This window comes from Balaenoptera borealis, assembly GCF_965194805.1.
Source record: "Balaenoptera borealis genome assembly, chromosome: 8".
Classification (NCBI taxonomy): domain Eukaryota; kingdom Metazoa; phylum Chordata; class Mammalia; order Artiodactyla; family Balaenopteridae; genus Balaenoptera; species Balaenoptera borealis.
Window position 1 is genome coordinate 102325321 of NC_138865.1, and position 24295 is coordinate 102349615.

At 53.1% G+C, this 24295-nt stretch overlaps 1 protein-coding gene across 10 annotated transcripts in view; it reads left to right on the top strand.

Annotated features, from left to right (window-relative positions):
* RGS3 (regulator of G protein signaling 3) overlaps positions 1 to 24295 on the top strand; it is a 145326-nt gene that overhangs the window by 69838 nt on the left and 51193 nt on the right. For 7 of the 10 annotated variants that reach the window (XM_082403806.1, XM_082403799.1, XM_082403808.1 and 4 more), the window contains 2 exons: positions 5411 to 5454; positions 11012 to 11134. In XM_082403806.1, the coding sequence (XP_082259932.1) occupies positions 5411 to 5454; positions 11012 to 11134 (167 nt within the window). Of the gene's footprint in view, positions 1 to 753; positions 904 to 5410; positions 5455 to 11011; positions 11135 to 15407; positions 18507 to 24295 lie in introns of those variants that run through there. The other 3 variants (XM_082403811.1, XM_082403802.1, XM_082403801.1) reach the window with 2 other exon arrangements.

Below are 24295 nucleotides of genomic sequence, written 5' to 3' on the forward strand. Positions count from 1 at the left end.
CGCTTACAACTTCTCCTTCTCTGCCTCTGGCTTTCTCCTGCCCACTGACCACGGCGGCCACTGAGGGGAAAAAGCAAGTCACCTTGCTTGGGGCCAGCCTCTCCTGCAGGGTGGGCTGGGCCTGACCAAGGTCATGGGGAGGAGCAGCCCTCTGAGCAAGTTCAGCTGAGATCCTGGCATTCCAAGGAGCCCCCCAGTACCCGCGGGAGCGGGGCGGGCGAGAGCTGCAGTGACTCTGCCCCTGGCTTCCCTGCTGCCCTGCCCCTCCCTCTGTCCCTCACGCCCAGCTTCCCCTACACACCCATTCTCCCGTCCCTCCCACCCCTCTGCACACACATGCACTGCCCACCCCCAGCTCCCACTATCTAGGACCCAGTCAGATTTGAGGGGTGCTGGTGGGGGGCTGTGCTCGGTAATCCACACTGATTGATAATAAGAACCATCACACAAGTCGGGCTCATCACACAAGTCTGGGGCCTGCAAGCCCAGGACCCTGGGCTGCTCAGCCTCCTGCTGAAAGGAGGGAGGGGGAAGAGGGCTTTCAAACTGGCTGAGCATTGGGTGCGGGTTGGGAGCGACAGGGCAGAGGAAGAGCTGAGGGCAGCAGCTGGGGGCGTGAGGGCCTGGGCGGGCTTTGCTGCTGACGTGTGGTGTGGCTTCAGCTGCTCCTTTCTCCCTTTTCTGGGCTGCGGTTTTTCTGACTGTGAAAGCAGGCTTGGGCAGTCCATTGTGTTCCCTCCCAGACCTGACGTGCCCACATGGACCCCGAGGTTGCTCTGAGAGGCTGGACAGTGCTCATTTGTCTGGTCCCCACCCCTAGGCCGGGTGGGGGGAGTCCGCTGGGAATTGGTTGGATCTTCCTCTCCTGGAGGCCCCAACCTAAGGCTTGAAGCGAGAGGCAGGGTAAGCACCATCTTCCACTGGGCGGCAGCTGGTCAGGGTGGGTGGCGTGAGGCCTTGGGGGGTGGCAGAGAAACCTCCCGCCTGCCGGGTCGCATGTGAGTGCCAGCCTGTGCGGGCATGGCCTCCTGGGGCCGGAGACTGTGGGTGGCCAAGACCAGCCCTGCTCAGGAGAGATGATACAGCCATTGGAGCCTATTGGGTTGGCACGTGAGGGGGTCTGTGTGTGTGTGTGTGTGTGTGTGTGTGTGTGCGTGCGTGCACGCGCCTGTCCTGGCTGGCCGGGCAGTTGTTCTGGTGCGAACTGTCTTGCCTTTCTCCAGCGGTGTCAGTCAGCAAACACAGCGAGTGTGGCTTTCCACGGAGCCAAGGAGCTGCTGGGAGCGAAGGAAATGGCTCAGAGACACTGAGCACTCAAGGTGCACATTCCAATGCTTAGATGTCTTTTCAGGCACTTGTGGGGAGCCCTTGCCTCCTCCCCTGCCCCCGCTCCCTGAGACAGCCTTGGGGGTCCCGGGGTTTGCAGAAGTCCGGTGACCACCTCTCCAGCTGTCGGAGTTGGAGCCGCAGGACCCGGTGTCCTGAGTCCTGGCGCCCGCACTCCTGCCCGCCTCCCCGCACCCCCAGAGACTCGCTGCAGCAGCAAGGGCCTGAGCGAGGCTTTTAAGAGATGCATTTGGGGCCTCAGCTGGAGCTTCTCTTGGCAGGATGGTCTCTGATTAACACTGCTCATGACTCCTTAGGTTTCTTGTCTCTTTCAAATCAACATGTGTGGAAAGTTCAGTTTGGGGCGGAGAAGATGGTGAACAAGGAGCACGCCCAGCCTTTCCTGCAGGCTGGGGCTGGCGAGGGCTGTTCCCTGGCCGAGGAGGATCTGCCCCACCCAGGGACCAAGGACTCCCTTGTGTGACATGCCTGATGTGTGCTTGGCTCTGCTGGCCAAGCCTACTTCCAGAGCTGGGCACGGGCACAGAACATCGTGGGTGCCCAATGACTGTTTGTTGGGTGAATGAGTGTAGGACCCAAGGGAGATGGGAAGCGTGGCCTCAGCTTGGGGGTGGGGTGCACTCCTCCCTCAGGGCTCCCGGCTGGTGGCCACTTAAACCTTGCCCGCCCTCCTCCTGCCCAGCTTCCCCCGAGCTTCAGCAGGGCTGAATGGCAGTGTAATGGGAACAGGCGGAGAGCTGGCGGAGAGCTGGCGCTAACAACTGGGACATCTCCGGTCAGCCGGGGCCCATTGTGGTCTCTTCCTGCCTCTGCCGCCCACTGGCTTTGCTGTTCTTTGTGTTTCTGCCTCCCGGGTGGCCAGTATCCCACCCACAGTGTGTCTTCCTGACCTGCTGTGGTCTCTCAGGATGGCCTGGAAATGTCCAGCTGATTCTTGGGTTCACCATCCACCCTGAGGAGCCCAGGAGCCCCATCTTGGAAACTCAGCTGCTTAGGTCCCGGCTGCTGGAACACTTGGAGTTAAATTTAGTCAGTTGACATTTTCTGAGCACCTCGTCAGAGCCCACCTCAATGCTGGCCGCCAGGGTGAGAGCAGAGGATGAGACACATACATTCCCACCTCCGGAGCGCATGGCCAGGTGAAATGACAGATGAGTAAACCGGGAGAGGGACAGAAGTGTGACATAGTGGTCAGAACACAGGCTTTGGAGGCAGGCGGCCCTGGGTTCAAGTCTCAGCTCTGTCACTTGCCCACTGCATGCCTTCTGCAAGTTGTTTTCCTTCCCTGGGCCTCAGTTTCTGCATCTGGAAAATGGAGACAACAGCCCTCCTGGCCTGTCTCACAGGTGGAGAGGACTTGGTAACTGGTTGATCTGGGGATCTCAGACCAGACTTGACAGAGCTCTGGGAAAATGACAGAGGGGTCAGACCTGGGCCAGGAAGCCATCTCTGGGCTCCCCCCAGCCCATGACTGGGGATCACCCTTGCATAGCCCATGGTCCATGGCCCACATTCCTTGATGGGAAAGAGGGTTCACCCAGGAACCAAATGGCTCCTTGTTAAATTTCAAAATGGTGAAAGTGGTTGGAGTGTTGGATGGAAAGCCCGAATGTGTGCTGCCTCACTGTCCCTTTTCCTTTACACCCGCCCCCATTTCCACACTCTGGGAAGTCCAGAGCCCAGTCCAGTGTTTTGGAAGGGTTTCTGGTGGAGCTGAGGTTTCTCTCCTGGGTCAGCCACGCTGCAGCCTCCTTTTCTGCAGCTGCAGCTCCTTACAGGCACCCTTGGCTCCTGAGCCTTGCTGTCCTTTTATGAGGCTCTGAGCCATGCTGAGTGCTGCCCCCGTTCTGTCCTTCTCCCGAAGTGCTGCCAGCACAAGGCCGTGACGTGGATTTCAGTGAAGGTGTGCAGATTTCAGTGAAGGTGTGCAGTAACGCAGGGGTGCGATGGTGGGGTGTCACGGCACAGAAAAGTTTCAAGGCGATCCATCAGCGATCCCTCGCCACTGGAAATATGTCCTAGACTGCATCACCCAACCTTGGCCTCCTGTCTCCCTGAGGATCCCATCTACCTGGCTTTCCCCTCCCTTCTAGAACCTGCTCTTCTCTCACTGCCAGCTTCTAAAACCCAAAATTCTGTTGTTTTCTTACACAGATCTTTCTGTTTCTCCCTTGGCACTAAAGTCTGCTTCTGGAAAGTCAAGGAAACGTCCCAGTGTGTTTTCTTAAACAAAAGAAACCACCTCCCCTTGTCTCCACCCTCAGCAATGCAAGGAACTGGCAGAAGCTTTGAAATTGGAGGTTTCTTAAACACGATGGACTTCTTAGGCAGGGCTGCCCCCTGCCCCCCAACCCATCTCTAGGTGGGGAGAAGCAGAAGGATTTATTCTACTTCCAAAGCAAACCCCCATTTACTTATGAGCTATTTTTATCTGGCCCTGGCTGGCATTCCTGGCCTTAGGGATAGATTTGCCCAGGAAAGTGCCCATATGCTTGCTCCAAGGGGGCCTGGCCTCCACCCACATGAGGACCTCACTCACTACTTTTCTCAGGAATAGGCTTGACCCACCGTCTCTGTTTTTCCCTTGCCACCTTTACTTTGCAACGCAGTTTGGTTTTTTTTGACAATTTCTTTGATTCAAGTATATGTTGAGGGTTCTGCGTTGAGCCCAGCACTAGTCCTGTTTCCTTGAGGGGACAGGGGGCTGGGTAGGGCCTACGTGGTGGGCTTTTGAGAGGCGGGTGTGTAGTGGTTCGGAGCGTGAGCTCTGGGACCAGGCTTCCCGGGTGTAAATCTGGGTTCTTCCCCCTTCTACCTGAGGCATGTTACTCACCCCCTGTGCCTCAGTTTTCTCACATGAATCATGGATGGTAGTGACCCCTGCCTCATAGGGGTTGTTGTGAGTGTCGAGTTTATGCACGTGAAACATTTGGCGCTGTGGTTGGCACACAGTACTGGGTACTCTAAAGCTCTATGGCAGTTTAAGCATTTGCTGTTATGTGTGCTGTATGATTGCTTCCCTCTAAAAGGATGACCTGCCTGGTGAGGTCGAGTGCTTGAAATACAGGAAGTTCCTAACCAGCCCTGGCCTGTGCTCAGATGAGTGGCCCACGGGGAGTGCTGCCAGGTTCCGAGGAGCAGCCTGCAGCGGTCAGGGAAGGCCACCTGGAGGAGGAGGCGGGGCTTCCTCACAGTTGCCATCCCTTGGGCACAGCTTGTGCTTCTCCATCTCCATGCCTTTGCCCATGCTGTTCCCTCCTCCCGGAGTGCCCTCTCTTCCCATCTTGAGTTCAAGCTCAAAAGGGTCCCCCTTTTGTCAGGAAGCCTTCCCTGACAGCTGTGGGTCATCTCTTGGCTCTTGTGTTTCTGAAGCAGGCTGACCAAATCATCTTCCGCCTTAGGGTAGGTATCCCGCCTCAGCTTCTCTGCCGGAGGAGCGGGGAGTGGCCGACAGGCCCTCCCAGCTGCCTCCCAGGTGGAGAGGTTTTTGTGAGTGGTTGAGTTTGGGATTCTAGACCAGGGGTGAGAAGGCTCTAGGAAAACACACTGAGGGGTTGGGCCTGGGCTGGGAAGCCATCTCTGGGCTCCACCCAGCCCGTGATTGGGGATCCCCCTGCATAGCCCATGCATTCCTTGGTGGCTCCTTGTTGAATTTCAAAATGGCAAAGGCAGTTGGAGTGTTTAAAAGAAAACCCAAGTGTGTGCTGCCTCCGTGTCCCTCATCGCAGGGGGCATGGAGAGGAAGAGGCCTCCTGGGATGGATGACAGCTCCCTGTACCCCAGTGCTTGATGCCCAGAGGGTGCTCCTGGCTACCTCTCATGGGGTGAGAGCTCAGTATTCCTTGGGTCAGGCTGACCTGCAGGCAAAGGCCTTACAGCTGTGTCTCAACCTAATTAGATATTAAGTGGGCTTTCCTCCAGAGACTTCCCTGCCCCTCTCTTCCTCTTTTTACAGGAAGTACCACACACAGCCCTCTGGGTGAGAGAGCTGGCTGTGCTTAAGCAAACAGTTGAGACTCTGTAACCAATTCTAAAGCAAGTCTTACCTTTTGTTCCCTCAAAGGTTCTTCAGAAGACCTGAAGTTCTGTGTGCTGTATCTAGCAGAGGTGAGTCCTTCCCCCTGAATCTGAGGAGAGAGGTCTGTGTCCTGGTGCTTGAAGGGAGATGTTGGGCCGGGTTCTAGTGCAGGTTCTGACGCTGCCTCCACACCAACTCCTGCCGTGGCTCCGGGCAGGTCCAGAGTGGCAGTGTCCTGCTCTGTGGAATGGGAGCAGCAACCCCCGCCCCTGTGTCTCTCACCTCTGTGTAGAAGAGCAGTGGACGTGAAGGTGCTTAGAGGGGACAGAAGGACACTGTGGTCTCCTGCTTAGGACTTCCTGGTCTCCAGCCCCTGCAGGGGCCACAGTGAGGGTGTGGCCTGAGAGCCAGGCATCACCCTATTCATTTGGTAGTCCTTCCTCTAGAGAGTGCCCTGATTCTTGTGCCCACCTCTTTCCTCCTCTCTTTCTAGAAGGTACCACCTATGTCCCCTCCTGCAGGGTCTTGTCAATGTTTCAAAAGGCCTGAAGGTAACTGTACCCTTAACTGGGCCAGATAATACAGGTCAAAGAAGCCATCTAGCGTCTGTGTTTTGGGTTGGAGTGATACCCACTCAGTGTGACTGGTGTTCCTCAATTCCTCAGACTGGTTATCTCAGTCTGATCAGAAGCTCAGCTAGACGGTGCGCCTTTGCTGAGCAAAATGGGGGCAAACAGCTTATTGCTTGATGTGGTTTGGGAGATAAAATATCATTACCAGGGGTTTAATCAAAGAGGGCCTTGGTGATGAAAAAGTTGAGAGCCACTGAGCCATACAAATCTTTTCAATTTTCAGCAAATTTTCTAATCCAGCCTTGTACCTCTACTCATATGAGTCTGCTACCAGTTCCAAGCAGGGATTTATTAGACCCTTTCCTTTACCCAGTAACAGTCCTGGGAAACTGCCTATTCTGTGGGAGAATCTACACTGGCCACACGTTATGGGTGAGGCCTGGTCTACACCGGCTGGCCAAGAGGAGTACACCATTTTGAGAAGGAATTTGCATGTTGTTTGTGATTGGAAAATCATTCCTTCAGTTCCTGGCTAAGATAGGAGGTGCAGGGCTTCAGGCGAGTCCCTTGGGTGAACACAGACCCCTGAGGACAAGACAGTTGATGAGAAGTTAGCTTCAGGGGACAGCAGGGAGCCCAAAGGACAGTGGACCTTGTCAGAGCTGAGCCGGGGACCCCTGGCAGCCTAGAATGGCCACTTGAGGTCCAAGAAGGCATTGATGTCCTCCCCTGTGTCAGCATATCCCCACCGGGCGCAGGAAATAGCTGGTGGAGACCCTTCAGGGCCGGCGTGAGTTCATTTCCCCGGAGCCGAGCGAGCAGCTTAGGAGAAGCTGTGAGGCAGCCTGGGAAGAGTCAGAGCATTTGCCTCCCCAGCCTCACCCATCTGGATTCCAGTTCTCTCCAGCGGGGCCTGAAATGAGGCTCCAGGTTCTTTAATGCAAGACAGCTTCCTGCCAGGCTGGGGTTATTTTTCCCAGAGAAAAGCACTTCTGCTCCTTGGTTTCCAGGGAGCTGTGACCTCCTACCCCTCCAAAGATTGACGAAGGGATATTGATCCGGGGCCTTTTATTTCAGTAAAGTGTCAGGTGATCTGGCCCCAAGGGGCTGGGTGTTTGAAGCTCACAGGCAGCTGGAAGCCTCTCTGTTCTCTTAATGGGCTGCTCTTTACGAGAGGCATGTCTGTATCACAGGGAAGGCAAGATCCCTGCTTGCCCTGTGGCCTGGAATAGGCTTGACAACAGTGGTTTTGGAACCCATGGGGAACCCCAGACTCACGTCTTAGTTGGAATTCCCAGCAAGTGGTTTCTCTTCATTGCCTAACAGGCAGGTAGTGTCCAGAGAAAAACCAGGGCAGGGCAAGAGAGTCAAGATTTGGGGACAGTTTTCCACTCTGCATTGAGAAAGCCCCAACTGCCTGGGGGGCAGCAGCTCTGATTGTTCCCCCAGCAGTAGGTCCTGGTTAGTTATCAAGTGGGTGGGATTGTTCTGAGCAGTCCTTGGCCCTGGCCTCTATTTCCCTGGACAGGTGTCCCTCAGCCCCTACAAATCCATGGGACAGATGCAGCCCACGACTGGCTGTACCAGGGGCATCGGGTCAAAGGCCACATGGGTCTGGGACCATCCGCTAACTTGGAATTTGATCCTGGCTCCATTAATTTAAGAGTCTGCTCTTTGGGGTTAGGAAGACCTAGATTGGAATCTTGGCCCCACCGTTTCCTAACTGAGTGATCTTGAGCAAGTCACATACTCATCTCTGAACCAAGGCTGATGAGCCCTACCTTGTAAGGTTGTTGTAATGATTAAATGAGATTCAGTAAGATACTGTGTCCAAGTCACTTAGCACAGAACCTGCCACACGGTGAGTGCTCAATAAATGGTAGCTATTATTTCTGTCAGCTTCCTAACAGGGGGAGAGCTTTTCATATTCATTTACTCTCCATTAGAGACATCACCAATGATTTATTGATCCTTTAAAATAAAAGCTAAGAGGAATATCTCACATTCTTTGTAATGTACCTATACTGTTAAACAAATGAGGCAAGATCAAAGGCTCTGGAGGAGGCGGAAGACAGACTTTGAATCCCTCCTCTCCTGAGACCTCCTGGGGCTGCTGACTTCACCTCTCTGAGCCTTAGTTTTCTCATCTGAAAAACTGTAACAGCTGTGTTTTTCCTTCCTCCCTATGTCATTGGGTCATTGGGAGAATTGAATAAAATGAGAGAACATTTGTCACAGCAAGCGAGCAAATGTAAATTGTAGTAGAAGAGGTTTTAGTTTTTACAAGGATAATATTAGTTCAGGAACAAGGAGGTTGAGGCAAGATGGGGGTTTTAAAGAAGGCAAGGGGAGCCATGTTTCTAGTTGGATTTGGGGATGCTCACGTTTGAATGCAGAGGTCTGGGCCCAGTGCTGTCGCATCTGGCGGGCTCTGTGCTTAGCTAACCACCCTGCAGTCAAGGAAGCCCTTCCTCTGAGTGAGTTTCGTGAGGATGCTTTCAGGGCAGCTTACAACCTTGACCTCGGAGCCTGATATTTGAGGGCACAGTGTCTATGAGTGTTGAAACTGAGGAGTCGGATCACAGAGTGGACCAAGAGAGACGGTTCACATGCAGGGACAGCCAGGCGGACAGTGGGGGCCCCTGATTTAGACAGATTTAGGCAGATGGAACTTCAGCCTCCCTGGAGGGAGCTGTCTCCATGCTCCCTCTCTTGGCCAGGCCAGCCTCCAAAACTCCAGGCAACACTTAGAGAGGAGCCTTGGGAGCAAGGCCCTCCCCAAAATGTGTGCCCGTCTAAAACAGCCAGCCCCACCCCCCAGCCAGGCCTAGGGTTATGTCCTTGGTGCCTCAGACGCCTTCTTGAGATCATGGATGGGAAGGTGCTTTTTAAAATTGATACTTAGATCAAGGGAATTATTATTAAGGCAGACTCCTGCTTCAGAACAGAAAGAGAGGAGGAAGTTGGGGCTCAGGGAGATAAAGGTAGAGGCAGGCCTGGGAGGCTCGGGCCAGGACCAGATTTGTGGAGTGATGGCCTTTCCAAGTGGGAAGGGACCACAGTCCCTGCCCCAACTCTCCCCTCGCAGGGGGAACACAGTGAGACAGGGAGCGGAGGGCCCTCTAGTCAGCTCCTGCCCCACCTGGCTTCTCCCTGGAGCATCTTGGGGTCTTTGCTGGGTGTGTCCTTCCCCTGCAGTGGGCTGGGGGTTCTGGGAAGTGGGGGGAATCGGTTATTAAGTGGGAGGATTGCCTCACCACATCCACTCAGTTCCCTGAAACCAAGAGGTGGGGCTTTCTTCCCTCTCTCCTCTGATGCTTTTAGGAAGAACAGCTTCTGAGCACTTTGGGGCCGGAGAGGAATGGCTGGCACCCTGGGAACACTTAGCATGGGAGGTGGCCCTTCCCTGAAGGGGAGCATCCCTGAGGGTTGGGTTTGATGGCAGGGTAGACTGTGTCCCCAAATGCTGTTAGATGATGCTGATAACCACCCCAGCTCAGAGCCTTTGCATTTGCTGTTCCTTCTGCCTGGAACAGTTTCTCCCTAGCACTTTCCTGGCTGGCTCTTTCTTGTTCAGCCTTTGCTGGAGTGCTGCCTTCAGAAAGGCCTTCTCCATGTCGTCAGGCTCAGATAGGACCTCTCCCTTTTGGCCTTTCCACAATTTGTAATTACATTGTTTAATTGTTTATTGGTTTATTGTCTCTGCCCCCATCCTGAGGGCAAGAACTCAGTCTCTCTTATCTCCCTCTTCACCCCCAGGGCCTACTACAGTCCCTGACACAAAATAGGTGCTCAATAAATATTTCTTAAACAAATGAAGTACTAATAACAACAATAGCTGCTGTTTATTGAGCCCTGGGTTATTGCTTGCCCTCCCAATGGCTCTGAGAGGTAGGTGATATCACTGTCACTCCCGTTTTACAGACTTTCCTGAGGTGACAGCTAGGAAGTGGCAAAGCTGGGATTCAAACCAGGCCTGTCCAACTGCAAAACAAGGAAGGACTGCGTAGAAACACTGTCTTTTTCTCTGTTCCAATCCATCCGGCTCACGCTCTTAGCTCCCTGGATGAGTTCATCTAATCGCAGCCCTGTGGGGCTATAATCAAATTCCAGTGGAGACAGAAAGAGCTAGCCATCCCCTGCTCAGAGCGTCCTGGAGAGGATGATAACACTGGGCGTGCTCTCCCGCCCCTCCCCGCCCCCAGCACGTTCTGGCTCCTTCGGGGCGGGCCGAGTCCCTGGGTCCCAGCCGCTCCCTGGTGCCTGTAAGCTGGCCTGGATTTGACCTCATCCCGGAAGTCCCTCCAGGGAGCCAGAGCTTACTGAGGCCTTCACTTGCCAAGCACTGCGCTAGGCCCGGCTGAAAAGGGCCTTCCTAGAGGGAGATTCTAGTCTAGTTGGGGAGACAAGACTGCAGCATTTAACAAGGTTAAATAGCAAAGTGAGATTTAAATGACAGCAGTGGTAGAGCCTTGCACTCAGTTGAGCAGAACAGTCACTGATCAGACCCAGCTCACGTGTCAGGCAGTAGTGTGGCTGTACAAGGCCACACAACTGCTCTCCAAGGACTTTCCGAAGGGACCGAGTCGCTGTTTGGGCACCCATCTAACCTTGGCCTTGTGATCAGATGAGTGTGCTGAGGTGGGGGAGAGGGGTTCTGTGAGCCCAGAGAGGGGTCCGTAGAGCATCAGAGGGGCGGAGACCTTGGCCCTCTGGGTCCCCCACGTGCTTCCCCAGCTGCTGCCTTGTGCTGCCTGTCCCCGGGGGTGACCTCACCATCGCAGTCGGTGGCTCTCCACAGAACTCCACTGTGTTGGGAACTACTGCCTCCCTCCCTTCCCCCAACCCGTGGGCACACGGCTCGCCAGCTGGCCCCCGAGCCAGCTTCCCTGCTCGTCTGGCTGCCTCGATGTCACCGGGGATTAGTGTGCATTTGTGGCTTTTAGCGGTCACTCCCCTCCCTGCTGCAGCCTCACCCTCTGGAGCCCAGGGATGGGCTTGGGCTTGGTCCTGGGAGCCCCCTGAACCTGGGAGCAGCGCTGACTGCCCCTTTCTCTGTTTGCCCTGACATCAGAAGGCAGAGTGCTTATTCACTCTGGAAGCACACTCGCAGGAGCAGAAGAAGAGGGTGTGCTGGTGCCTGTCGGAGAACATTGCGAAGCAGCAACAGCTGGCGGCTCCGTCCCCTGAGAGCAAGGTAAGGGCCTCGCTGGTGGCCACAGCCCTGGCTGCCTGGCTCCCCCTCGGCCAGCCTGCACCCTTGAGCCTCCGAATTGAGCTTGGGACCAGCCGTGGCTTAGGACTTGGATCTGGGCAGCAAGCTCTTGGCAAGGAGGCCTGTGCTCGAACGACTCTCCCCCTTGGCGTGTCACTGGATCTACTGAGCGAGTTTGACGGTACTCAGGTAGAGCGACAGAGCCAAATCGAGCACGACCCGTCAATTCTCGGTTCTGTTCTCTAGTTTGCCAACGGCAAGGTCTAGTTCGGGCCGGCCTCCCGGCTGCTGCCTGGCATGCGGTCCCCCTCTGCTACTGGGTGTAGGTCGTGCCCAGGGACAGCGAGCACACGGGTGTTTAACACTGGCCCGAAGCAGACAGAGTTGGGAGGGGACGTTTGCGGCAAAAGCCGTGCTGGTTCGATGCAGGCCACGGCCAGGTGGAGCCAAGTGGAGTTTTCTGGGGACTGGGAGCCGGCCAGCTGGAGCATCAGGGAAGATTAGAGACTCCCAGCTGAAGCTGATCTGGGGCAGGCACCCCCCTCGGCTGGTCCTGTGCCTGTGGAGGGCGTTGGGATCGGAGCTGGACTACAGCCTTCCCCTTGGTCCCCCGGATGCCAGCCCAAGGCACAGTTGTATTCCCCCATTTGTGAGTCACTCAGGTCCCTTCTCTTGCTGAACGTGTTGGCTGTGTTGGGATTTGGTCTGATTTGCTGCAAAGGGAGCCATGGTGGTTGGTCAGCCGGAACCAGGGAGAAGAGGGTAAAGGAAAGCGAGCGCCAGCTGGTCAACTCGCAGGCCTCGTGCTGCTTCCTGCTGCGTTGAGGGCCGCCCTGCGCGCCATACATACGTAGCCCAACGGGGCAGCGGGGCAGGCTGCTGAGGACGGGAGGTGGGGAAGAGGCGGCTGCGCAGCCCCTGCTGGTGGTGGCGGACGGCAGCTCCTCAAATAGTGCGTGTCTGAGAATTACGTGATCTCAGACCCGACAGTTACCTTGTTTTACACTTGCCAGGGGCAAGAATAACTGTGATGAGGGAGGACAGCGGGCACAGCATGGACTTCCAAGTCACATTCTGCTGCTGGCTGGCAGGTGACCTTGGGCAAGTCACTGTACTACTCTGTGCCTGGGTGTCCCCATCTGGGGACAGTAGTTTCTCCTCCAAAGGGTTGTTGTGCAAATTAAATGAGACAGTGCATACACAGTTCATAGCACAGTGCCTGGTATTCAGTAGGTGCTCTTGCTACGCTGGCTGGTTCCCAGTCTCAGCTTCTACTCCTCAACAGAGACTTGCCAAGGCTGTAGGCTGCCTGGCCCCCTTGATCCTGGGTTGGTCACAATCAGAGACCAGGCCACTTCCTCCTCACTGGGGTGGCCGCTGGGATGTGGCATGCTTTCACTTGTGTTCCTTGGTTTTCTTGTGTTTTAGGCTTAGCTCCTCCTGATCTGGGGACAAAGTTCTCTCTGCCTCAACTTCAGAGTTTGCCGGCTCTGGAGAGTGTTGGCAACAGCCTTCTCAATGCCCTGGGGAGTCTCTCCATCTTCGGTTAGGGGGTGAGGGGGACAGTTTGAGTGACTGAAGGTAGGCTGGGTTTCTGAGACAGGCGCTGGTTGCCGCAGGGCTGCGGGCTTGGCTGACTGACCCTGGAAGGGCCCGAGGGTTTGGGGCCTGGCTTCCGGGCCACGCCAAAATATATGGGCAGCCTGGGCAGGCAACAGCTGGACGCGTCTTCAAATCAAAACTCTTTAAACGTGTGCTTAATGGAGAAGCTCTGTGTTGGGCGGGAGGAGGGAAAAGACGTAGGGCCCGACCGCTGGGGCGGCCTCAGGATTGCCCCCTCACCTGGGAACGGGCCCTGCCCAGCTGGCACACCCCACTTGGCTCACCCTCCTTGAAAGGCAGTTAGTAACCACTTTTTGTTAGGCAGGCCCCTTGGGGATCTCGCTGCCCAACCTTCCCTACCCCCATCACACCCACTGGAAGAGTCATAGCAGCTCATTCCTTCTAGTTGCGTGCAGAATGCTTCCTGAGAGAAGTTCCCGTATATAGGATTTTCTCCAGCCCCGTATGGTTCCAGGAGTGCTTCAGCAAAAAAAACCTTAACCACCGGGCCCAGGTGGCTGTCCAGCCGGCACAGGCCATCCACCTGCGCTCAGCTCCGTCAGGTCCTAGCTGCCTCCGAGGTGACCGTGAACCTCCTTGCCAAGGGCTGGGCCACAGCCCTTTTACTAGGCTTGCTGTCCTCCAGGGGAGAGAGAAGAGGGAAGGTCAAGCAGAGCTTGGACACTGGCTTCTTGCTTTGGTCAAGCAGAACACTTCTGCCTGAAATCTGTTTGGAGCCCTCACTGAGGAGCACGCCTTTTTTTTTTTTTTTTAAACGCCTTTTCTTTGTTCTGAGACTATTCCGCCTTCTGCCGCAGAATGGAAACCGAGGCCTAAGCCACTCCTTGTCTGCCCAACTCCAGTGCCTCTCTGGGGGAAGAGGGCTTTGCAAGGCAGCTCCCCAAACTCCTGTGCTGCCACTTCTCAACCCTGTTCCTTTCAGCAGTGTTTGCTGACACTTGGAATGTGGGATTCTTCAAACATCTCAAAAAATGCAAAAGTTCTTCCCCAATTTGCAAAACATGATAAATGTGATATGCCCTGAACATGAAATGCTTCTGGGGAAAGACAGAGGGAATTGGAGGAAGATGGATTCAAAGGACAGTAGAGAGGCAGGTGTGCCACCCTCTGCTGTGTGACCTTTGGCAACCGCTTCCTGCCATGGTGGTCCCATCTATGCATTGGTCAGGTGGCTCTTCCCAGCTCTTCAAGCTTTGTGATTCTCATGAAAGTTGAGGACCTGGAGTCGTCCAGTTCTCCAAGATTTCTGTATAACTTGATTGCCTGTGGAGTGCGCTGCCCTTAGGGGCCAGGTCTACTCCCCTCCTGGTGGGGGGGAGGGGCAGACATAGACTTTCTGTGCTGTGTCTGAGGTGCCTGTGACCTTGGGTTGTTGCAGTGTTGGGGTCCCGGCTGGGACAAGGACACAACGAGGCAGACAGCAGCCGACTGCATCCCTTCTCTGGGGCTCCACTGCCTTTCTCTGGCTCACTCCTGGCTGACCGCGGCAGGTGGAAGGCTGCTCCAGGTGGGCCTGTGTGCTCCCTCTTTCTGTAGAAATAAGTGGCCGGCTTCCTCTCCTCTCCCAGTTTCCTTTTTCTCACCACCCCGTTCTTCCTCATCAGCATTCTGCCCCCTTTCTTGCTTCATTGTCTATCCCTGGAGGGAAACTACCTGTCTTCTTTCACCTGGGACAACTTCTACTAAACTCCCTGCCATGGGGAACGCTGCCATGCTGCTAATCTAGAATAACTCACAGGTGGTCCTATCTGTGGTTGTTAAGGCTAAGCTAATAGGGAGAGACAAATGCATATTGTGCTGGTTATTCAATCAAATATAGAAATAAATGCCTGCTCGGGGCCGGACACTAGTTTAGGTCCTTTGTGGGGGTGGGCGGAGGGCTCTTGGCTGTACATTCACTGTCAGTGAACCTCCACGAGCTCCCACCACATGCACAGCGCTGGCCTGGGCAATGGACATTTCTTGGGGTGCACCCTGAGCTCAGTGCTGGGAATGCACGGGTGAATCTGTCATATTCTTTCCTTGGGAAATTGCGGTCCAGCGGTGGAGACCGATATGCCAACAGACGGTTCAAAAATAACATAGCGAGTGATATGGGAGGCGTGAGCTCTTACCGCTCTGTGACCTCAGGCGAGGCACCGAGGCTCTCTGAGACTCAAGATTTTCATTAGTAAAGTAGATGGATGAACAGGGTTCTCGTGAGGATTAAACTCATGTAATGTGCTTAGCAAAGTGGCACACAAGAAGAACTCTGTGAATTATTATTATTATTAAAGTTATGTCTATATAGGAAGATTCATCTAGTGACCTTGCTTATTGAAGCTGAATGCTGCCGCTTTGAGCACATGTAACGACTGCTCCATGTCACTTCCTGGTAGCCACCTGCTGTATTCCTGAGACCAGGCAGGGAAACTGAGGCCTCCTGGGTGTGCTCTGGCTGTAAGACTTCTCACAGGTGTGACACCAAGGTGCGTGCCACCTCGTCATCTCCACCAGGGCGGCTAGAGATGGGGCCCTGGAGATGCCAGGGTCTATCTGAGTACCTTAGAAAGCAGCAGGGGCAGGTCCTGGAGTCAGGCAGCCCTGGCCCGAGTCGACAGCGAGCTAATTCCAGTTCTGTCTGGTTCCACAGAAACTGCACCCTTATGGCTCTCTCCAGCAGGAGATGGGGCCGGCCAACTCAACCAATGCTACCCAGGATAGAAGCTTTACCTCATCAGGACAGACTCTGATTGGCTGAGCAAACCCAAGGGCAGGACTCTGCTTCTGGCAACTTAACCCTTTCTTGGGCATCCCCTACCACACAGTAACCTCACCTCAACTGGACCCAAAACGGAGGACCAAGATGGTGGGCCTAGGGTCATCTGAAGGGCGTGGCGCCACGGGTGTGTGGACTGGCGTCAGAAGGGCCACAGTGGTGTGAGAGGCCCTGTGGGCAGATGCAGACTGGATCAGAAAGCCCCAGATGGAGAAGACCCAGAAACTTATTCCCTACAAGGAAGAAGGAGGTGAAATAGCATCTGGGCTACCCGTGGTTCCAGCGCCTGCCTCAGGGGCAGCAGGAGAAGTTGGGAGAGGTCAGCCCTGACGGAGAACAATGCCAAGATCCGCTGCTGCCAGAAGATATCTCCACCCATTCGCTCAGTTTTCATCTGAACTCATGCATTCATTCCTTCATTCATCAGATATTTTTAGGGCGTCTACTTTATGCCAGGCTCTGGGCTAGGAGCTGGAGATACTATGGAGAATGAGAGGGACGTGGTCTCTGCTCTTATCAAGATTTCAGTCTTAGTAGGGGAGAGAGCATTACGTAAACACCAACACACACACACACACACACACACACACACACACACGGGATTACACACTGTGATCATCAATGAAGGAAAAGAAAGGATTCCTTTAAGAGAGAATATTATTAGAGATTGCTGTGTGTGGGTGTGTGGGTGTGGGGTGGGGGAGGGGAAGAGCATAACTTTTAAGCCAAGAAAGGAGTTAGCCAGTCAAGGACTTTGGAAAGAATTTTCCAGACAGATGGAACAGCCTGCGAAGAATACCTGAGATAGCAAGGAGCATGGCGTGCTGGAGGAATGGAGGCCAGGCCGTTGGAGCTGGAGCTTAGTGAGGGGGAAGACCAAGTGGGTGGGGGCCAGATCGTACAGGGCTTTGGTGGTTAATGTTGTATGGATTGCATTTGAGACACAGTGGGAAGCCATTGAAGGCTTTTGAGAAAGGGAGTCACAGAATCTCAGGGACATTTCTAGATGTTGAGAGAACCCAAGGAGGGGCCCAAGTGGGTGTGAGGAGATCAGGTTTTTTTTGGGGGGGGTCCCTTCAGTCCTCCAGGTGATGGGTGATGGTGGCCCGTCCTGGATGATGGCTGGGGAGGCGGATATATGAGTGCCCAGACCCTCGGGTAGGGGAGGCTCTGCGATGAGAAGAGAGAGTTTCCTGTCCCTCCACCACTCTCACCCTCATCCTCCACTGTGTCTCACTCTTTCAGTGGATGCGAGTAAGGATGGGGCCTTCCTCACGGAGCCCCCTCCTGGTGAGGCCTGGGTAGGGACCAGTGCTGAGTTCCGAGAATGTCCCTGGGAGTTGGGAGTTATAGGTGCTTCAGCTGGCCAAGGTGGTCAAGTTCACAGGCCCCCAGCCTCAGCAGGGGTGGCCTATGCTGTCCCTCCATCCTGTGAACACAGCCCTCTGGAAACTGACTGGGTTTGCTTTCTGCAGAGCTCCTGAGGGTCAGGGACTGGGGCTAAGTGTGGCTCAGCACACTTAGAGGAGGCCGTCCTGCCATGAGGCTGACAAAAGGCCTACCAGGGGACAGCGGTTAGAGCTCAGCCTGCTCACTGCCTGCTGCACTTTCTGGTGCAGCCCAGCGCTGGGCAGCTTTCACACCCTTCTCTAACTGCGCAGACATAGCTCACACACAAAGGGTATGTGTAGGATCAGGGTCATTTGCATAGAAAGGGGGTCAGAGAGGCTGGACTTCAGCTTAGAGAAGTCCCCTTGGAGCTTGGACACTCCGTGTTGTCTTGTAAGAGCTTCTCCGTGTCTTTAGAGAGGGGTCTTGTGCCCTGGTTTGCTCAGCTGCTTTGGCTACTTGACCCCTAAGAAGGGTGGCCCAGAAGAGAATTTGCCCCTTACCTCCCACGGATCACCCCTCCTCCCAGCCTAGGGAAGATCAGACCCGTCGCATCAGTAATCTAACGGGATCAGCCCAATGCCCTGCCCAGCAGGGGAATAGCCTGGGCCTGAAGTGGGACAAGTGATCCGCAGTGTCTATCAGCCGAGACTCCGCCTGCAGGGTTAATTCTGAGAGGCTGAGCAGCTGAGTCTGCACAGACAGCAAGCTGCACCATGATTTCATTTGATTCCCTTACAAAATGACATTAAGGGGAGTGGGAGGCACAGGAGAATTGCCCGTCTGGGAAGACAGCGAGCTTTTCTCTCCCGGACCTGGGGACCTACCTCTGTCCACCAGACAGGTGCAGAGGACGGGGGAGCTCTGGCAGCAGGGAAACAGAGACTTGGAATGCGGCACTTAGCCCTGGGGACAGCACTATCCTCTGGCTTGTCCCAACAAGCTGCTGAGTGGAGCGGAAGCTCCTGTCAGGGTCCTAGACCTGGCTGGCTGCTGGGAAAGCAGACATCAGCTCCTGGAGGGCCCTGGACCCATCTTTCCAGTGACTGTCGTGAGCCACAGCGCCATCGCTGCTCTGCCTCTCAAATCGATGAGACAATTAATTTGGCTCCACGGGCTCGAGAAGATGAAATATGACCGGGTGGCCACTGCTCCTCAGAGGCCCTGTCCATCCCAGACGTCCAGGATGATGAACGCATCGAAATCGCATTTGAGAGTCATAATCACGGGAAACATGGCCGAGCCCCTCCCTCCACATAAATCACGCTAAGAAGCTCACACAATGGTCTCTTTCCTGATGGGCCAATTGTCTTGGTGTGTGTCTCGGGGCGAGCTGGGAGCACGGGAGCACAACCATTTATTGTTGAAAAGGCCATCTGTGCGATTTGAATACAAAGTGATTCTTTAAGTTCCCCACACATCCTTTGATCCCATTTTTTTGTTTTCTTATTGTCTCAGGCTCTGGGTCTGTTGAAACTCCCAGTCTCTCCTGGAAGCAGTCATGCTCTGGTCTCTGCTGCCTGGGTCCTTTGGCCCTTTGGGAGTTGGAACCTGTTGGAAATAATGATGACATTTATTTATGTATGCCTTGTTTTTTTTTATTCTTTAGTTTAAATTCTTTTTTCATAAATTCTGCCACCCAAGCCTGAATTTCTCATACACGGCACCAAGAGCATTCTGCAGGTTGAAGGAGCAGGCAATTTCACAATGTGGGAGGGCTCCCCACAGCGAGAGCATGGGCTTCAGAGATGGCAACTGGGATCCCCAGGCATTATCTCCCTTAGACCTCCCAGCAGCCTTGTTTTATGGATGGAAGGGACTAAGACTCAGAGAAGTTAAGTGATTTATCCAAGGTCACATAACTGGTAAGAGGCCGAGCTAGTCCTCAAGCCAAGGCCTTGCAACCTAATCCATTGCTCTTTCTAAATGAAAGGTTTGCCTTTTAGGAGTGGAAGTAAGAGAAATCAATCATCTCCTCCAGGAAGAGCCAGGAGGAAGATATCCTGCATGCAGAAATCGTGGCCCTTTAAGATCCAGAGGGGATGCTTTAGGACTAATAAAAATGAGATGCCTGATTCTCTACACAGTGGAGAATAAACTTCGAGTTCATATGGCCCAGGGGTGGCCCAGGCTGAAAAGATGAATAGCTTCACACAAGATGTAAGAGGTCTGATGTGAAAGACGAGGTGGAAGTCCTGAAGACAGGCTCTCAGCAGCACTGGGGTGGTGGGGTCACCCCATCCCCCTTTTGAGTCTGGCATTCAAGAGGACCAGCAGCACAGTCTTGGGGTACCTGGCCGCAATGAACAGCGGCCGAAGGCAGAAGGGGATGGCTCAGGTTCAGGCCCAGGTGCACTGAGCATGAGTACAGGAAGGAGGCCTTTGACCTCTGCCCTGTTGAGGGTGAGGAGAGAGCCTACTCCAGGTTTTGGGCCCAGATTTTGCCAGTTGACTGACTTGGAATCTCAACCCTAAGTAACTGGGTGTCAAATGGACTAGATTTCAGATATTCTCCACCCGCCGCCACCAACCCCCCCAACCCACCCACCTCCGCCAAAAACCTGTTTTCCAGTCTCTCCAGCTCTCCGCCCTCCCCTACTTGCTGCCCGTCTGGCTGCGGAGAGACTGCCTTCTTCCCGCCTTAGTCATCTTGCTATCTTTTTTTGTTCTTAAAGAAGACAGCACAGCCTTACCCTCTATCTTGTCTTGACCTCATCTTTCTTCAAGCCTTTCTCTGAATAGGGCCACTGTCCTCCAAACTGTTCCCAGATCCTTGGTTTAAGAGTAGAATAATAACAGTAGGTAATTTGTAAGTGAGTGCTTAGACCGTGAACCTGGAGCAATGCCAGGCTCTTCACCTACATTGTCTCTTTAATCCTCACTACAGCCTCGTGAGGTTCTTTGTGGTCCTTACACATTTACTCTCATTATACTCAATTGATATAGGTAAGGACGCTGAGTCTTTGAGAAGAAACTTGCCCGAGGTCACACAGCCAGTGGGTGGCTTGGATTGGAACCTGGGTGCCCAGCTCCAGAGCACTGGCTTTGGATTGCTCTGCTCTCCTACTTTCCAGCAGTCACGGACCATCCAAGCTGGGAGGGGTGGGGAAGCTGAGCAGTCACACTTCCCGCTTCAAGACCATCGTGGGAGGCCATGGTCCCAGCCTGCTTCTTAAGGCTCTCCCTCTGCCCTCCTGCCTCGTGCCCACCGTTCGGCCGTACTGGATTATTTTCCTTCTCTGAATTCCCCATGCATGTTCGTGTTTAGGCTGTTTCTTCTGCCTCATGTTGCCTGCCCTCCTCTGCTGCTCCTGACACATACAGTCCTCAGCCTTCAAGGCTCCCCTGAGACACCTTTCTCAGGCGTGCATCAGAAGTCACTGCTTCCCCCTCTGTGTTCCGCAGTATTTTGTTCATCTTTAGCACAGTGCGTTAGGCAGATATGTCTCACCTGCAAGACCGTGAGCTCCTTGGGAGCCAGTGGAGGTCAAAGTTTATTTATTTCTGATTCTGTTACTGCCTGGTCCTTGGTAGGTGCTCAGTAGATGTTGTAGAATTGGATTGGGCCATGCAGTTCAAGCCTCTCACGTTCTGGAATCTAGACGAGGAAACTGAGGCTCAAAAAGGGGAAGTGACCTGGCCAGGTTCACGGGACAAGGTAGTGGCAGAGCCAGGACTAGAACACAGGTCTCCTGACTTTCTTGGCTCAGAGCTTTTTCCACTGCACCTCGGCTTTGTAAGACCAGAGCCTGGATCCCCACTTGGCCTTAAGCAATCTAATCTGGCCAGACTCACTTAAGGGTTATAGATGCCACCATATCCACGCTGACTTCTGGGCATCCTCAGAGGGAAGGAGACCCTTCTGAGACCCAGAACTGCTCCTATGGTTCTCTTCCCTGGGTTTGTGGAGCTCCCTTCTCACTGAGCTCCTTGCCTTCAGAGAAAACCAGAGTAGGATTCTGAAGATCTTGGTTCAAATCCTGATTTTGCTTGTAATTCACTGTGTGACTTTGGGCAAATTACTTCACCTCTCTGATCATTTGGTTCTTTACCAAGAAAAATGAGGGAGTTGAATTTAGGTGATCTCCAGGAGTCATCTTCAAAGCCTCAGGACTCTAATAACATGTTAAAGAAAAAAGAAATCAGACATTTTGGTCTTCACATTGAAACAAGAGTGTATGTGTGTGAATATATGCAAATGTTGTACGTGGTTAATATTCATCATGTACTTGAGACAAATAAGTATACTTATGGACCTTATACAGGAAGGGGTCCTCATCACAGGCACTCAGATTGTAAGCACAACCCTGCTTTCTTCCACCCAAATGTGCCTCCTTCAGGCTCGCCCCAGGGAAAGTGGCAAGGAGCTTTCAAACCTAGAATCTTCCCCTGGCCCTTCTTTTTTCCTGCTCACAGGACTCTTGTTTTAACTTCACATATATAGGTATACACATATGTTCTTTAATCGGACTCCTGGTCTATGGCATAAAGCTAACTTTCAGTGGAAGTAGTGAGAATCTGTGTGCAGTGCCTTTAGTTTCTAGTGTGGTCAGAAGTCTCCTTCAGACTCTTCCCCAGAAGTTGCCACTGAATTTTTCATTGCCTTTAATGTATATCTTCTTTTGCTCAAACACTACTCAGGGTAAATTTTCTAAAACAGTGTCTTTTAAATGTTAGTCATTTTCCATTTTGGTTAAATTCTATCACAATATAGGTTTCTGCTATTTCTCCTCGTGGGAGAAAATTAAGTGTTCAGTAGGCTAGCCTAGGAAGCTGACCACCATTTATAACACAATTTTCAATGGGAAAATGCATTCTGAGACCCGTCATCAACTCTCAGATGATTTGGGAATACAGCTCAACACACACCACAAAGCAGAGAATATAATATTTATTTCATGAGTGACTAGAATTTTGATAGAACCACAGAATCTTTGAGTGTGGAACTGAAAAGCCTCCTCCCTCCCCCACCAGGATCAATCGATTAACAAGCTGATTTGTAGAAACCAAGACCAAGAGAGGGGCAAGAACTTGGCCAGGGGCCCGTAGTTGGTGCTAGAGCTGGAACTAGGACCCACCGCTCAGCTCTCCCCTTCAGGGGCCTTTGAAGAGTCTGCCAGGTTGGGGATGGGGCGGGGCACAGACTGTCCTAGAGACACTTGTCATCTCACTCGGCTGTGTTGTCATTAGGAAAAGTAAGTCACCACTTTGGGCTGTAATGGAAATAGTGAGAAACAGCCCTGCTAATGGTGTGGGGAGAGGTTGTCTAGTCAGCTGGCTTGTCTATAAATTCCCAGCGCGTTCTTGCTGGAGCGGAATGAATGGGGCTGCTGTGTTTTACCTGGAGCTCTGAGCAGGGCAGGGCTGGCGGAGACGCTCCCAGTTCTAAAAATAGTAGTGGGATTGGAGCTGAGAGGAAGAGGAAGGGGCTCCTTCGGGAGCTGGGTGGGACGCCTCACCCCCTTCCTCTTCCTGCCGGGCCCTCTGTGAGGAAGCGCCATCGATTCAGAGAATTTAGATCTGGGAGGGTCCTGGAGCCACCAGCTCTCACGGCCCCTCCTCACACAGAAGAGGAGACCCTGGAGGCCCGGACTGGGGAAAGGACTGGCCAGCCATCCCCAGCCCAGGGGGAAGGTCCCAGATGGTAGGCTGTTTTCCTCCTGCTTTTAGCAGGGCGGCAGCAGGCCGGGCGAGGTTTTCTCTCCCTGCCACTGGGAGCGCACAGGGCCTGGGAACTCCTGGGGCCGGATGTGGTTAGGCTTCCTGAATGTCGCCCAGCAGGCGAGGAGTCCCTGGCTAGTCTGCCCTGAGCCCTGACCTCAGCCAACTGGCCTGCCAGCGCCACGCCTTCCCCTTGCCGTTGTCCCCACCCTTGCTGATTTGTCCTTCTGTCGCCCCCTAGACTGTCTGCAGGGAGGGAGGACAAGGGGCCGCATAGAACCAGCCTGCAGGACAGAGGGCCTAGTGGCTTGGGACCTTTCTCTGCCCATCCCCAGGAACAAGCAGGGGCAGCTAAGGTAGAGGCAGGGGCCTGATTCAGAGGTAGGCAGGCCAGGGTTCAAATCCCAGCTCTGCTTCTCACTGGCTATGGGATTACTGGCACGTCACCTAGCCTCTGTCAAATGAGACAAGGACATCTCTCTCACAGGGTTCTCCTGAGGAGTAAGGGGAATGGTCTGTGCAAAGTGCCTGGCATGTAGTAGGTACAGACAGCCCTCCGCATCTGCGGGTTCTGCTTCCACAAATTTAACCAACCGCAGATAGAAAAAAAAAAAACAACATTCCAGAAAGTTCCAAAAAGCAAAACTTGAATTTGCTGAGCTGGCGACTATTTACATAGTATTTCCATCGTACAACTATTTACATGGCATTTACATTGTATTAGTATTATAGGTAATCTAGAGATGATTTAAAGTATATGGGAGGGATGTGTGTAGGTTCTATGCAAATACCATGCCATTTTATATAAGTGACTTGAGCATCCCTGGATTTTGGTATCTGCTGGGGGTCCTGGAACCACCCACCTCCCACCCCACAGGATACCAAGGGATGACTGTGCTTAGTGGCAGCTGTTATTGCCAGATCAAGTGTGAACATGTGCTTGACTCTGCAGCCCCCTTCTTTGGCCCTCCACCCATGAGGGCATGGCAGGTGTGGGTTTTTTTTTTTTTTGAATGCAGTTGACTTTTGTTGTATTGTTACAAAAGTAATTCATGTTTATTATGAAGAAAACATTTAGTACAGTTGAAACAGGAGAAGGAAATGAAGTTCACCCTTAATCCCAACACCCAGAGATAACCACTGTTAACATTTTGGGGTGTATCCTGTCAGGCATTTGTTTATACACACATATACGTTTGTGTGTATAAACAAATTGCAAATTGGGGTTGCCCACAGTTTTCTAAGTTGCTTTTTTCCATTTAACAATGTAGTGTATCCACGTTTCCATGTCAATAAATGTGCTTCTACAACATCATTTTTAGTGCCTATAGAGTATTTCATTGTGTAGATGAAACAAGTTTTATTTAAAAAAATCTCCAGTAGGTCAACATTTAGGTTGTTGCCAATATTTCATTGTTACAAAAACCTGAGATAAAAACCTTTATAGCTATATCCCCAGCATCCAGTGTACATCTTTGACCCACCACAAATACTTGTTGATAAATGAACGTTTTGTTAGAATAAATTCCTGGTACTAGAATTTCCAGATGAAAGGGTATATATTTGTAAAAAAGGCTCTCGATACCTATTGCCAAATTACTCTCCAGAATGATTGTACCAATTTATAATCCCAGTTAAGATTGACCAATTCGTCCTGCTTTGCCCCAGACTCTCCCTTTTTAACATGGAAATTCTTGTTCCTGGGAAACCCC